At 36.8% G+C, this 16,693-nt stretch overlaps 2 protein-coding genes across 2 annotated transcripts; one reads left to right on the plus strand and one right to left on the minus strand.

Moving 5' to 3' along the window:
• The first annotated feature begins 2,244 nt into the window (after positions 1–2,244).
• Positions 2,245–14,374, plus strand: LOC134798675 (46 kDa FK506-binding nuclear protein). Its single transcript, XM_063771045.1, has 9 exons — positions 2,245–2,421; positions 3,385–3,612; positions 4,946–5,109; positions 8,710–8,858; positions 11,503–11,722; positions 12,181–12,357; positions 12,660–12,832; positions 13,447–14,055; positions 14,264–14,374. Exons 1-8 carry the CDS (start codon positions 2,412–2,414, stop codon positions 13,526–13,528), a joined length of 1,203 nt encoding a protein of 400 aa, XP_063627115.1. The 5' UTR covers positions 2,245–2,411; the 3' UTR covers positions 13,529–14,055; positions 14,264–14,374.
• On the minus strand, positions 14,370–15,955 carry LOC134798676 (UPF0729 protein AAEL015238). The gene is made up of 2 exons (XM_063771046.1): positions 15,279–15,955; positions 14,370–15,216 (listed from the first exon to the last, which is right to left on the minus strand). The coding sequence occupies exon 1, from the start codon at positions 15,697–15,699 to the stop codon at positions 15,433–15,435; it is 267 nt and encodes an 88-aa protein (XP_063627116.1). The 5' UTR covers positions 15,700–15,955; the 3' UTR covers positions 14,370–15,216; positions 15,279–15,432.
• Positions 15,956–16,693: the final 738 nt, after the last annotated feature.

Consider the following 16,693-nt stretch of genomic DNA (forward strand, 5'->3'; position numbering starts at 1 on the left):
GGACAAGACATATTGTTCTATACGTACAATTGCTTATAGAAATAGCACCCATTTTGACGGCACACACATAAATATATATCTGTCTCGTTTTTACTCAGCACTGTAACCCATAGCAAAAAAAGATGACAGTATTTCAGTACGTACATAAAGTGTTCCATGAAAATACGTAAATACCTAATGCGGCCGAAAATCCGCCATGTTTAGTCACCCAAATGTCATTTCTGTCAGTTCAGCCGGTACTTGTCCTGTCAAAAAGTCGTGGTGAAAATTAAAATTATTAATTATCTTTCAATATTTTGCTTGTGATTGAAAATAATTGAAGCCAAATGTGAATAATTACGTCGCGAATATGCCAGTGTATAGTGTATTAGGGTGCGGCATAAGAAAACCACCAAATCAGCCATCTTTAACCTTACACAGGTACGCTATCATTTACATGAAAAATATTGGTTATTGTTAATGTTCCTGGGAAATGTAAGGATGTTTCACATTATAAATAGCAAGGTTCTTCTGTGCAGTTATAGATCATGAAGTGATTGGATTTATTTAACTATATTTTTACGCTTAAATAATGTAAACATTTCAGCTAGGGTTGTACTTTATTTATCGACTTTGATATCGATATATTATGATTGCCTATTTATATTTTCTTATTTTATCATGCTACCCCGCTTCAAACCAACTAAATTATCTTAATTTAATAATTAAATCATTTTTTATAGGTTACCAAGAAATGAACATAAAAAGAAAGTGTCTGGAGATGGAGATCCTGACCGACTCTCGGGAGCACTAGGGTAACTCGGGGCCGTGGGGTCGTTACTCCACAAGCTGCCCTGCGGGCTTTTTTATATCATTATTATATTTTTTTTATATAATTCGACATTAAGAGACCATATACTTACATATAGTTGTAATTTATAAAATGGTTAATGTATTGTTATTATTTTTGCTTGTATGTAAATTCAATGTTGACGTATAAAAATGCCCTTGTGGCCTATTTGCTGAATAAATGTTGAAGAAGTTGAAGAGCGGAAGTCATTCCTTATTTTTGTAATAAAAAAAATGTTCTGAAGGTGTTTTGTTTTTTTTTCACCCGTCGCTTAATAAGCTTGAATTTTGTATCGCTCTCACTTATAGATACGGCGCACCAAGGTCGAGGTGCAGTGCGGTAGTGTGTTACAGACTTTAGGGTTAGCAACACAACAAAATTGATTGTAATGGAGAGGTAAAGTCCAAGAAAAACACGTACACTTATTCTGACATCCAAAACAGATGGCGCTGTACTGCGCCATGTGTTTTGCGGTCACTAAGTTGTCAAACGTCAACTTTTGAAAATCAGAGTTACCGCAAAAATCGCAATATGTATTGCGTAGTACAGCGTCATCTCGTTTACCTGTCAAATTTGAAGCACGAAATTGTCCTAGACTCCACACATCTTACTCAATCAAAGTATCTTTTCACATAACAATATACTAATAAAGAATTTTTATTTATTTACTTACTTCCTATTAAAACATAAACTCCACAAATAATACATACTTAGTATTTTAAATAAAATGAGCCGAGAACGTTAAAAAGTTATCGATGTATCGATAAAACCTAGTAACAGTAAAAATCTTCTGGGCAGCACTAAAACCGCCATGTTTAGTTCTAAGATGACGTCACAGTGGCACGCATTATTCGTTGACGTTTCACTTCCATAGGTTTCATATTTCAGTGGTCAAACGATAGTGAATAAAAATTCTTAAGCCATTTACACACGATCTTTTATATACGGAACAAAATATATTATGGAGCTAAAGCTAGAGGTATCGAAAATCCATTGTTGCGTAGTTTAAAATGATCCAAAAATAGAACAAAAAGGTGTAAAAATATAGTCTAGCAAACACAACTTGTCAGCCAATAAGACCCGGAAAATTATACTCATCCCTTTCCTTTGGGTGCTAGTATTAGCGTAAGACAAAGATAGTATGAATCTTTGTACTCGTATCTGTAATATCTGTATGAATTAATTTTAAGGCCGTAACACACTATCGCACCGCACCAAGGTCATTGTGCGACGCACCGATAAGTAAGAGCAAGAAAGAGATATCGCTTTATATATTACAGTGATTTCAATAGCGGATCCAATTGATGGACATCTTTTGGACAGCACGTAGGACTTAGGACTATGATGGACAATGAATGGGTGATTTAGCTCGAAAAACTATAGTCTATGGTTGTGTTTTATCTGTGGCGTGTTCGTTCCGGCCTGCCATTCCGAGTTCGCGCCGTGTTCAGTTCCAAATTAAATTGAAAGCATTGTGATTTTAAAGCGTAATTGCAAAACGTTGGTGTCGAAACAGTTCCAGAAGTTGGAATTACTATTTAACAGTCTTTATTTAGCCGTTACCATTGAATCCTTATCCACCATGTTTTGGGGTAAGTAATTTTAACCGGCGGGACCGCCACCACGTGTTTCCAATTCCAACCGGTAACATGTTTCTTGTAAAAAAACCTATACGTGTAACGTAGCATCTCAACGTCCTTTGTTTGATATTAATGGAGCTCTATCTCTACTAGATCTAGTCCAACAAATTGTTCAGCTCGGAGACGTCATCATACACCTACCTACCCATACTTAAAATGCACATACGTGCATCACAACCGCTGCATTTTGAAGTAGTTGTCTTGATAAACATGTGTACATTCTTTTTTTTACCAAATGTTTTCCTTCGTCTTACTTGCGCACCGTGCGTCTGGTTTTAAGCACCCTTTTTTATCTATACATATGCCGGCGGCCGATCGTAAGATTAGGCAGATCGTAATGTTCCTGTGTAATGTTTTGACGATAGTCACATTAAACCAATATATAGGTAGGATAGGTTCGTTAGGTTGCTTCAGATGCCCGAAGGGCAAACTGCCCAGAAATAGGAGCCCCGCGTAGCGAATTTCACGATATGCCTAGGAATTTCACGATATGCCTGATCTTACGATCGGCCGTCGACATATACCATTCTATACTCATGTTGGATAAAAACCGCGTATCATAAATTCTGCTGTTGGTGCTACGTTGCCTTGGATTTTCCTACCTTCCTTGAATACCTTTTTAATATCTGCTGGAGGATAGTTAGTAAGAAGATATCATAATAAATAATATGAACAAAATTAAGTTCACTAGTGACCCGCCCCAGCTTCGCATGGGTAGTTCAACCAATTTACACAAAACCTTTGCAAATTATATACCTACATCTCCCTCAAGAATCACTCTATTGATAGGTGAAAACCGCATGAAAATCCATTCAATAGTTTTTGAGTATATTGCAAACATACAGGCAGACAGACGCGGTACCGGCAGGGGACTTTGTTTTATAATATGTATTGATATAAAATATTATTTAACAGGACTGATAATGGAACCGAACAAACGGTACACCCAAGTGGTGGAAAAGCCGTTCCACATATCCCAGGCAGCAATGGACATCTCCACAGGCGATAATGACCCGTGCCAAGTCATGGTGGTGGTCGACGGAAAGAACTTCTTGGTGTGCACACTCCAGAAGAACAAGAATATCCAAGTGCCTTTGGATCTGTACTTCAAATCGGGAGATGCTATTTCATTTTTGACAAATGGTAAGTTGTAATTGCAAGGTATACTATTTATAAGGATTCTATTAGAAAGCATGTTTATCTATGATGTTTAACAATTTGGGAAAAATTAATAAGTTAACTGATTGTTACAGGGAACATATGGGGCATTATCTATGAAAAGGGACCTTATTGTCAATGGCGCTTTTACGCCGCACAGCGTCGCGCGGCATTGTATTTATATCGGAGCATCGTAAATAATGGCGTAAGCGCCATCGACAATAAGGTCCCTTTTCTTGATAACGTCACATTATTAATTTAGCAATTTTTGTTTGTATTAAGTTGGCATACCTAAATACCTGCCTATTGAAGTACCTCCAACCTTTATGCAAGCCAAATTTACATGTGGAGTTCAGTTTTGATTGATTATTATTGACAATTAAATTAGGCTTCAGAAACAAAAGAGACAGTGTTTCCGTTGTTAACCCTTAAATGTATGATTTTTTCTTTTTGCCCGAAATTTATATATGTATCACATAATTGTTTGTAGATTCTAGGAAAAATAGTAAAAAAAAAATAACTTCGATTTTCACTGCGAAATCAGTGTTAGAAGTTGAATTGGCTAAATCATATTTATATAAATATGCAATTTACAGTAATATATAAATGATTTTTTTTACTACCATTAGAAAGGTACACTATTTGTGATATACCTATGATAAAGTTTTTAAATATAAAATAATTACATACCCCGAAAAATCTGCCCAAAATCACATACTAAAAATCATCAACTTCCAGGTTTTTCCAAGTTTTCCGACATTTCGTCTTTAAACAAATGTAATATTTATAAATTAAAATACTGCGTAAATTTATGTAATAATTCAGAAAATGGATTAGTTTTACTATTGAAATAATATACAAGAACAAATATAATTTGTTTAATTATGCATAAAATTTGATGTTTATGTCGTGATGTATAAATACATCACTATGCATTTAAGGGTTAACATGTTTTTCATCTAATTTCAAAATGTTCCTGATATAGGTATTTTGAAAAATAACTCCCTATTGTAATGATTCAAGCCATAGTGTTGAAAATGGTATTGTCTTGGGTCGTCCCATTCGTTTTTCGTCAAGTTCTTAAATTAGTCCTATTCTGCTTTCATCACTCATTCTACATTGAAAGCCACCGACGATTGTGACGAATGTAGAAATTGTAGAATGGGTGACGAAAGCAGAATAGGACTAATTTAAGAACTTGACGAAAAACGAATGGGACGACCCTAGACGATACCTTGAAAATAAAATAAAAAACGAATTGACACAGCACACAGACATAAAAACTTTTTCCTTCATTAATCACAACAAATACCTGCAGGAAAGTGCAATGTCCACTTAACTGGCTACTTGGACCCTGAGTTTGAGGACGAAGAGGAGTCCGAAGGTGAGGAGGAGGAGGAAGTGGACGAGGCCCCCACGCTGGTGTCCGCGGCCAAGAGGAAACTCGAGAACGGCAATGAGAAGAATGCCAAAAAGCAAAAGGTAACAAACATATTTTTCATTAATTTCAATTGTACCATTTACTTTTTTTCGAAAAACTATTAAATTGGGTTATTTTCTACTCAGAATCAGGGGTCATCCATTAATTACATCACACGTTTAGGGGGAGGGAGGGGGTCAAGAAAATGTGACATGTTGTGACAAGGGGGAGGAGGGAGTCATAAACTTTGTGACATCACTTTAACTTCATCATAGAGATGTGCGCCGATGGCAAAATCATCGGCGGCGGCGTCCGATGATTTTTTGACCGGCGGCGGCGGCGTGATCGGCGTGAAATCGGCGTGGCATAATTTTTCATACTGCATGAGAACGTGGCTGTAGAAACTCAATATTAAAGCCTTCTGAGTATTTACTAGGCTATCCAAAACATATTATGTGTGTTTTCTAAATTATTGCCGAAAATTATATCCCATTATGACACTTGGCAACCATTTATTACCAATACCAACCTAACGGTTACCAACGGTATGTTTAAATATTAAAATAAAAAGGATACTTTAAAACGCTACATTTTAGGCAGTATTTTTACTTACTTTGTAAGCGGAATACAAATATACACAAAAAAAATCTTTATAAGTTAAGTCTTAAATCTATGTATATTGACTTTTCCCAGCCGCTGTCGCCTCACCTAGGATTTGTTACGAAATAATGATGGACTACATACTTTACATTTGTCTGAACTGAAGTTTAACAGAAATGTAATTTTAGATTAGATTAAAGATGTCATCGTTTTCGAAAGAAAACATCTCTGGCAGGTTGATTCGCTCAACAGAATGTCTTTGAAGTGTCCCGTTTTATGGAATACTAAGGTCTACTTTGTTTTCTTTACTGCTAGCTTAGTGATGATAGTTGGTGATTTAAGTTCCTATAAGTACCTAGGTATAATTGTTTAAGTATAGCTTATTGCGAAGCTTTAGACTGATTTTTATAATTTTGATTGAAATATACAGGGTGTCCCTAGCCATTGGACAGAGCTGAAATGTACATATGCATTAGGGTATTTAGAACCAGTATACAAAGTATCATAACAATCGGTGAAGCCGAGTGAAGCGGTTCCGAAGAAATTAACAAATTACATTTTTTTTTACTTTGGAGCAACCTGTATGTGTTAGTAGCTCCTGAGGTAATAAATAGTATTAAACCTTCGACCGTTTTGATTATCTTTTTTATTTATGACATTAATAAGATTCTGAGTATTCTGAATTTTGATAATCATCAATGTCATCATTGCTGCACATTTTCAAACAAATTGTCAAAAGCACTGCCAATGATTAATACAGTATGTTTCTTTTTGTTGTCGATTATTGGAAATAACTTATATATAAAAAAATATTACCGTTAGATCATTTCTTAAGGGGCCCACTGATTAACAGTCCGCCGGACGCTATCGGCCTGTCAGTTAGAACAAAATTTTGACAGTTCCGAACAACTGACAGGCCGATACCGTCTGGCGGACTGTTAATCAGTGGGCCCCTTTAGAAGTAACCCTACGTGGGATTTCAGGGTTTTTCCAATGGCTAAGGTCACGCTGTATATTGTTAAGTACAAGAAGCTGATAATCACCATAAAATTACTAAGAATTGATCGTGTGTAATTTTAAATGAAATTGTATATTATGTGATTAATAAATAAATCATATTTATTTATATTTTAAATTGTATATTATGAGATAAATAAATAAATCATATTTATTTATCACACAATATACAATTTCATTTACGTTCTACAAAAAAGCTGTGTGAAAAAATATCAAATAATAACCTGAGATCCAGAAACTAGATCTTGTTTTATATTTAAAACATTTATTTACATACAATATATATACAGTGGTACTACTAAACGAAATTAATAACTAGCTTAAATCTAAAATAGGCCCTTGAGGCATTGTACCAAGGATGCTGGCGGCATTTCCTCGCTGTATCGCAATGCTGATACGTTGTGCGAGGTAGCCGCCAGCTCTTCGGTCACCAGTTACGTCAACCAGACGCTTCGCGATTTCTGCGAACAACTTATGCGCGCTGGGACCCCATGGACCTAGAGTTTCAACACCAAATGGTACAAAATGGTACTCTCTACCGAGGCTCTTATATTTGTTACGTTTTAGAATTTCGGCGCTTTCCGCCGCTCCGCCCGCTTTTACAGTAGTCCGTTGGAGGTGGGACGGTGCCAGTGTGTCTACGCAGGTAGCATCCCACACCAACATCCGTCCCAAGCTCCAAGGAACTAAGGACACTCCATCGGGCCTCTTGCCATCATCTCTGATAATGCCAGTCGGCTCAAGAAGAGCAGGCACATTGATGGTGGCAAGAGACCGACGGACTATGTCATTAAGCGACGCATGTCTCGAAAAACGGCCTGCACTTTTTTGACAAGATAATCCGTGGTGTCCCAGTCGGTCCACGTCCGTGCCACAAGAGCATATGTGTGGCGTACACACCGAAACCCCGAGTCGCAAACCAGTCGCCAGTCTAAGGGAGGCCGGATCCAAGAAAGTACCAGTATTGGGCGAAGGATGGGCGTGTAGCCAGTAACCGGCTTCCCGGGCTCCGACCGCCAAAAGCCTCGCGCGGTCTGGATCTTGTTTAAATTAACACTAAATCGTTATCACAGCTAACACCGCAACGACAAAAATGATGCTAATTTGGTTCACCGGCAAATAATAAGCGAAAAAGCATAAGGATCTTTAAATTATACCTCTGATACTATCTATTCACTACGCAACATGGAATAAGACACGATAGGTATCAAAATTTTCCACGCCGATTATACGCCGGTCAAATTTATCGGCGGCGGCGGCGTGGAAAAATCGTCGGCGGCGGCGGCGCGGCGGCGCGGCGCACATGTCTACTTCATCAGTAACAGAAAATGTATTTAAATTATTTTATACGCGTATATTTAAATCATTTAAATAACAAGCTTTTGAAACGATAATCGTTTTTATTCGTTTAATTTTATTTCTTAATCAGTCTTGGGTTATAAAATTACTAATATTTCTTTTGACAAAAATATTTTGATAAAATATTAAATAAATGTTTGCCGATTTCGTTGAAGACATGTGACGTCACACCAGGGAGAAGGGGTTTGCCAAATGTGACCAAGTGTGACAAGGAGGGGTAAAAAAAACCTAGAAATTCGTGTGACGTAATTAATGGATGACCCCTCACGAGGACTATCGATTTAAAAAAAAATCAGATTTGTGACGCATTTTCACATACATTTTGTATGAATCGTCACAAAACTGCCTCCCAAATTTTGTACGATACGCTGGCTTTTTTTCTTTTAATCAAATAGTACACTTTTTTCTAAAACACTCTAAAGTTGCAAGTGCTCAATGGCTGCGGTGGCAACTTAATATTACACACACTTGATTTGCAATTCTGGTAAAAAAAAATCCTATATGGAAGTGCCATCACCCACATTGTTAACTGTACATCGGTGGACCTTATGCCTTTTGTAATAAGGTCCACACAGACAGTGCACAGATGGGAGTGTTGCTATGTTCTCTGAGCAAAGCCCGGTCTCCCAGATATTAAGCCTTTATACAAATAACTTTAGACTAATACATTTATTTTCACTCAACAGAAGGACAAGAAAGCCGCCCAGGCTGACAGCTCAGACTCTGATGATGAAGGTGAAGACCAGCTCCAGAAGATCCTTGATGGTGAAGATCTGGACACAGACGACAATGATGAGTCCTTCAAGCTAAACACCACGGCTGAGGACAGTGACAGGTAAATATATTACAGTTTTTAAGCAGAAGAAAGAGAGAGAGTTGGGAATTTTAATTAAACCTTTATTTCAATGTGTGTTTATAGTTCGTTTTTTTTTTGCATTAGAAAAAAGGTAAACAATCTTGACGCGTCTTTTTATTGAAAAACACTTGAAAAATAAGTCACGGCAAATATGAAACCATTATGAATCATATACGATTATTTACATTCTGTTGCTTTCATAAGTAATAGTTACTGTTTTAAAAAGCATTTATCAATTAAAAGACACGTCAAGATCGCGTAGTTTTTTTCTAGTGCTAAAAAAAAGTACCTATAGTTAAAAAAATTAACACATTTGAAGTTGATCATCTGTTATGCAGGCCGCTAAGATGCTAGCCGGCCATTAAATGTATCAAATTCAAATGAAAATACTTTAGTAAATATGCCTTTGGGTAGACTGATAATTGTAAAGTGCTCTCTTCACCTTTACACGTGGTTGGATGTCTTGAATGATAGGATTTGGATTCTATTGTAGGCAGCGAAATGCTATACATGGAAGTATTCTGTCCGCTCAATTATGACCCAACGCAAACTACCCCGCGATAGGCGGTACTTACAAACTGCTCGATTGGCAATCTCAGTACCACCGAGATGACAGTCAGTGACAAATGGCTAAATTGATTTATAAAAACAACGTTTTTTTCTAATTAAAAATATATTCATGTGTCGTGAAGTGGTGCAGAAGTTATTTTACTTCATACCAAGGACAGTGGAATCACTTTTCACTTGTAGTAAACAGATAACTTCAGTAGAATTTGGAAAAAACATGACGATTTGTTTTCAATACTACCGTGCTAAGCTAAAACGTAACAACTGCATACGACTTTCATAACAACATACGACTTTTTAAATTGCGAGGATAATAGGGATGGTGTTATGCTAAATGAAGTAGACTATTTTATTAACTCGTGTTTGGTTTAGGTATTTTCTATATAATTATAAATGTAGTAATAAATTCCTTCTTACAGGTTTTTTTTTCTTTTTTATTTCATGAGATGGAGCTATAAAAAAACTACCTAGTTATTTCAAATTAATAATCAAATTTGGTATTGTCATTTTACATTACTTTCCATTCAGATTCCCACAAGATGCTATTCGCAGAGAACTATGGAAAAAAGCTGTCCAATTATATAGAGAGACATGAAATTGAGTTAATGCCTGGCAAGATATCTAGAATATGTTCTATTCATGAGATATAACCCGGGAGATAATCATACCCGGTCTCCTATATGTAGATACATTTTTCCTATCATGCTTTCACTGAATTAATTTAACAAATACACACATTATCTGAAAATGTTGATCATTTGAATCCACCCTCTACTGTCACATATATGTAGGTTCTCTCTCAAGCCATTTCCGTCAGTAGAAAAGAGCGGCAAACATATTAACTCACATTATAGACGGGTGTAACGCGAATTATATTCAATTACCTTGATTTACCGACGTAAGTAAATCAGTTTCGTTTCGTATAATGTGAGTTAATATGTGTTCAAAACGCGAAAGTTTAAAATATTATAAGAGCGGCAAATTTAGAAAATGTAAGCGCGCGAACGGCTGTGGTCCTATACAAAATTTTAATTTTGCACCTTTTTCTACTGACAAACTTGCTTGACCGGCTATATAATATAAAATATTCTGAACTGAAAGTGGGGATTTATTGTGACTCCGCCTGTTCAAATATTTTTGACCCGATTCGTGTACCCATGTAAATTTTGCAGACTGTATAGCCAGTCCGATTTCTAAGATCAAGTTCGCCATACATTTACTATGGCGTACTTGATCTTCGAAAAACGGACAGACTATACCTGAACGTGACTTCGCACTGCCATGCAGATTGATAATAAAATATACAAAATACTTATTATAGTGGAATACATTTATACAACAATGGTATATTTACTTATGTTGTTTTAGTCTGTCATGTCATAACAACATTTTAACTAGTTATCTTTTAATCTGCATTAAATTATTATACGTGAATTATTTGACTGGTTCTTCACTGTATGGCATAAACCTATCCCTGTCCAAGTCATATTCTAATCAAATATAAACCGCGAACTCTCAGCGGCCAGTACGTACAGCAAGAAGGTTATTAGCGGATTAATGTCGCTGATTGGTAGTTATTGACATTATATGCATTTCATCTACACTTAGCTATGTACCATAAGTGTAATAAAGATGACTCTTATTTTGTTTACCAGCTTTGATTACAGGCTCTGTAAACGCGTCGTCTTATTTGAATGTAGGCGTAATTGTGTATGTGTGCTAATTTGGCCCGAGAATTTGAACGGTAATGTTCCTAAAGGCGGTATCCATGGTTATGTATGATCGCAGATTGTAGGGTTGCCATAACTCGACCGAGGGATGTCAACCGGGACACAATAACATGAAAGTTATTTGCAGTGTATATGACACCGTAAGATTGTGCACCCATTAGTTTATAATCTGATGTAGGTTAGGCTAGTTTGTAATGTAACTGCCGACAGTTTATAATTTAACTAGCGAGATTATAAACTGACGAGTGTTTACAATTTTACGTGACATATACATGACATTATTAAGTAAATATGAACAATCATGAGAAGTAAAAAATGTTTCACAGTGATGAAGAAGAGTCCGATGACGAAGAGGAAGCAGAAGACGAGGAAGGCGAGGAGGAGGAGGAAGACTCCTCAGAGGAGGCCGAGACCACCCTCGACACCAGCAAGGAGGAGGCGAAGGTCGACACGTCCAAGCTGAGCAAGTCGGCCAGGAGGCGCCTCAAGAAGAAGCTGCAGAAGGAGGGCAAGGTGCCCCAGCTCAACGGCGTCGACAAGCCTAAGGTATTGTTATTAAGAAGACGTTTGTGTCGGTGGGCCGAATGATACATTTATAGTCTGTATCTTTAGGTATTTAAAAAAGAGTAAACAAAATCTACCCTCAAATGACAGTTGAGGCTAGATGAAAACATTACATGATCAAATAATGTAGGTTAAAGTCAGGACGTTCAGTGACAGATCCAGGTGGTTTTGTATTTGGTTGGTTAATCAATTAATATTATAACTACCCGAAAATGTACAAAGTGTTTACTTTTATTTAAATACCTAAAGATACAGAGTATAGATATTAGCATAGAATAGTATAAGGCTGCTAAGCAAATTTTTCGTTTACATATTAGCACTTTCTTATGTTAAAATTGCAATGTTTGTGCTCACTGATTTCCATATATATATATATATACATGGAAAATTTTAAATTGAAATTAAACAATAAATCATTCTGACAAAAAATTAAATTACAGAAAGACGCTAAAGGCGAGCAACAGCAAAAAGAAAAGAAGAAGCCAGAGGCCAAGAAGGAAGCCCAACAGAACGGACAAGTAGAAAAGAAGGAAAAGAAGATCACCAGCGGAGGCGTGGCCATTGAAGACTTGAAAGTTGGAAACGGACCTGTTGCCAAGCCAGGCAAAAATGTTATGGTTAGTTACCATTATTTATACATTTTTTTACATTCCACTGCTAGGCTACTATTTTGGTGTGAATGCGGGAAAAGAAGCAATATTTAACCCTAGACTAGTGGCGCCTTTCCGTGACACGCGAGTGCTCGCGTGGGGAGAGTCTATTGTTTCATTGAGGTGGTTAGTAAGAAGTAATTATGGCCAGCTAGCTAGCTATACCTTCTACTTAAAACAATACTGCGCAACTTTTTACCAACCGCTTGAGATAAGTGTTAGACCTATAATTGTGGTGATATTTTACATTAAAAAATGTCTTTATCCAGGTATACTATGAAGGGCGCCTGAAGTCCAACAACAAGATGTTCGACAACTGCCTGAAGGGGCCCGGGTTCAAGTTCCGACTGGGCGGCAAGGAGGTGATCACGGGCTGGGACGTCGGTATCAACGGCATGAAGGTCGGCGGCAAGAGGCGTATCGTCTGTCCACCCAACATGGCGTAAGTTAGTCTATACATTAGTAAATAGTTGTGGTCTGTCAATCGCTTATCGCGTTCATTCAACCAATTTATTGCTGTAACGAAACTAAACTTCATGAATGTTTTCTATTTTCTATTATTAACTCTAGAAGTTATCAGAGGTATATACCTCATCTTCCTCGCGTTGTCCCGGCATTTTGCCACGGCTCATGGGAGCCTGGGGTCCGCTTGACAACTAATCTCAGGAATTGGCGTAGGCACTAGTTTTTACGAAAGCGACTGACCTTCCAACCCAGAGCGTAAACTAGGCCTTATTGGGATTAGTCCGGTTTCCTCACGATGTTTTCCTTCACCGAAAAGCGACTAGTATGATATTCCGTACATAAGTTTTGAAAAACTCATTGGTACGAGTCAGGGTTCGAACCCGCGACCTCTGGATTGAAAGTCGCATGCTCTTACCGCTAGGCCACCAGCGCCTCAGAGGCATATATCTGCCAGCCAAAAAACAACCCTGAAGTTTAAGTTTCGAATTGAATTTGATTCTCATTGATGACCCCTGCAAGTGATTGGTTTATCATATCACTTTATCTGTTTTAGTTATAAATATATTTTTAATTAAATTAATCTATCCTCAGGTACGGTGCTAAAGGCTCCCCTCCAGTCATTCCGCCTAATTCCACCCTAGTCTTCGAAGTGGAACTAAAGAATGTTAAATAGGTGTAAGGAAGCTGTCGCCAGTGTCACGGACACTTGTTTGTTTCGGATCCGCCGAGGTTGTTGAATGTTGCCATGAATGAGAGGATTGTTTGATCATGGTTTGATAATGCAAGGTTTTTTCTTATATTTTTCCTTTTATTTACTGGTTTAGGATGAAACTACCTTTCTTTATCAGATCATTGGTTGCTCATGTTTAAGGTGCTTGTATGAAGTATCTGCAATGTTATTGCACAAAATGCACGATTTGTAACATCTGTTCCTAACCACATTGCAGAAACTTCATACTTGTGTTAGACTGTAAGCTTGTATAAGTTAGATTGTAAGAACTCTACTGGACATAATTATGAGTATTTCATTGACTTGTAATTCAATATTTTATGTTAATTTAAACACTGAATTGTAATAAAATAGTTTCTATCATAATCAGTAGAAGATCTACTTTCATTTGGCAGTTTTAATAATTAAAGGCCTCTTTTGTAAGTCAATATATTGTAAAAATTACCTGCATTGAATATTGCCATTTGATTGTTCTAGCCTCCTAAAGCCCAGCCATACAAATGATAAATCCAGAATTTGCCACTGAAATTTGAACCTATAGTGCAGGGAATAGAGTTGATTTTGGTTTGGTTTGAAAATTTAACGAAACAAAACAAATGCGTCTCTATTCCAATTGAATATGATTTAAATTTCATCGAACTGAATAAGTACTATAGGTAGGACCTTGGGCCTTAGGAGGATATTTTATCTGTCATATGTGATTAACTTCAGTACCATCACACAAGCAAGTTATTTGTCACTAATCAAATCATGGCAATAGAATGGCAGGAATAAAACTTCCGAATTCCAGTACCATTGTTTTATTTCACAATAGTCAAAACACAAGTGGACATTGATGTGCACGTATCAGCTTTAAGCTGCCTGTGCATTCACATATAATTATATAATAATAATAATAGTCAAGACAGTAACAGTATAATATATTATAGTCATATTATAATTTATGGAATGCATCCCAGTAGTTTCATGTAACTATTTTTTTTACCTAATATTTAAATTTGCTAAACAAAACATCGAAATGAACAATAAAATCCCATATCTAGCTTCCCATGTGGTGTATTAGTTAACAAGAAATGCTTGCTACTTATGCTATGGGAAATCACTCTTTTCTACAGCTCAAATGAGTGTATGGAATAAAAAATTACTCATACATTTTGATTACACAAGTAACAAAAGCAACCCAAAATTATCCTATTGAGACTGGGTGCATACAAAAATTGGTGAAATTGACAATTAAATATACAGGAATGCTTTCTGTAGCAATGTGCAGTGGTCACAATAATTATCCTTGTAAGACTCATGTTCATTACATATTCATTTTTTTTTTTTACTGTTTATGAGAAATTTATTCATATATATGGTACAAAAACAAGTCAAAAAACATATTCATTGCAATCTAATTTAAACCCTTCTCAAACCAAATAAAGTAGCATTTCTTTTGGTTCATAGCTTTTGCAAACAAATGAAATGCATCCCAATTTAATTATACAAGGTGAGAATTAAAATGAGGAATATTTTGTATTGTGGGCCTTACAAGGTTATATTAAATCACTTTAATACTCAACATGCTATAAAATTAATCTAGCTGACATGTCCAATAACACAACAAAATAATTTAGATTTTTTTTACACTTCCTAAATAAATGAATTGAATGTCCAATAACAACAAAATAATTTAGATTATTTTTTACACTTCCTAAATAAATGAATTGAATACTACAAGTGCAAGTATTAAAAACAAAGAAACACATTTACGCCAAAAAAAAAAACAAATGTACAGTATGTACAGTTACAAGGTAAATACACTTGCTCTAACAACACAATTAAGAAACAATGGAAACAACAAACTATTCTGCTTTTAGTCGCTCATTGCACTTTTCTTTGTTGTCTTTTGACACTTCACTGCCCTTATCTTCATCTGCTTTGTTCTCCGACTTCTTCTTTCCAAACATACAAACTCCTCCTTCACAACTGAAGGGGGCTTCCGTCTTCACTACGTTTCCGTCCGCGTCCTTAACTGCCCAAGGATTCCAGAAACGAAGCACGTATGGCTGGATAAATCTGTGCCAGATGAACAGCAGCAGGGGGATAATGAAGCAAGGCACACAAACCATGTTGACGCACGATTCAGACTTGTATGAGTGCGGCACGTATCTGTAGAATCGTCGAAAATACGTGACCAAATTGCTTATTCGGAATATGCAAGATTTCCGGGTCGTGTTTGTCAATGCCGTTTCTTAGAGCAATGAATTAGCATATATTATGTTCCAAACTACAAATGCTACAATTTGGTACTCCAAAATCACTTTATTTTTGCGGATAAATTATTGTCACATTTCCACTATCAAAGTATCAGACGAGCTTATGTCAAAGTCAGAATATGAATGTCATTGTCAAAATGAAACTAATTAATGTACAGCCGAGTAATGTCCGACGCGACCGGCCGCACACGCACGGAATGACATGTGCGAGAGAGCGCTATGCATTTGTAGAGCGACGTCCCGTTCCCACCTGTCATACCGTACGGAAACCGAATGAAAATTCCGTACGTCTGCGGCCAGGCGGCGTTATACGGCTGACCATACTGCCCTCCTAAGCTAAAAGGCCGTATTTTCAAAGAAAACTATGTATATGCAAATACCGCTTTTTAGCTTAGGAGGGCAGCATAATCATCATTATCCACTGTTAGAAAATCTCATCCAGTCCCCCGACGCGTCTGTGTGTTTGTTCGCGATAAACTCAAAAACTACTGAACGGATTTTCATACGGTTTTCACCTGTCAATAGTGATTCTTGAGGAAGGTTTAGGTGTATATACTTGGTCAAGCAGATCTTGTCAGTAGAAAAAGGCGGCAAATTTGAAAAATGTAGACGCGAAGATATATCGTCTCATAGAAAATTTGAATTTCGCGCCTTGTTCTACTGACAAGATTTGCTTGACCATCTATAATTTGTTAACCGGTGCGAAGCCGGGCCGGGTCGTTAGACTCGTTAGTATATCTAAAATATAGCCACGAAAATCACACTTTCAACGACTGCAAACTGCTGCAAACACTCTACATGGAAAAAACCGGCCAAGTGCAAGCGGATTCGCATAAGGGTTCCGTCA

This window comes from Cydia splendana, chromosome 17 (genome assembly GCF_910591565.1).
Source record: "Cydia splendana chromosome 17, ilCydSple1.2, whole genome shotgun sequence".
Taxonomy (NCBI): domain Eukaryota; kingdom Metazoa; phylum Arthropoda; class Insecta; order Lepidoptera; family Tortricidae; genus Cydia; species Cydia splendana.

Bases quoted from the DNA above. Each gene is read 5' to 3' on its own strand.
- LOC134798675 (XM_063771045.1), top strand. The intron at 3,613-4,945 runs GTAAGTTGTAAT...AAATACCTGCAG, and splicing joins TATTTCATTTTTGACAAATG to GAAAGTGCAATGTCCACTTA. The intron at 8,859-11,502 runs GTAAATATATTA...AATGTTTCACAG, and splicing joins ACGGCTGAGGACAGTGACAG to TGATGAAGAAGAGTCCGATG.
- LOC134798676 (XM_063771046.1), bottom strand. From the start codon at position 15,699: ATGGTTTGTGTGCCTTGCTTCATTATCCCCCTGCTGCTGTTCATCTGG.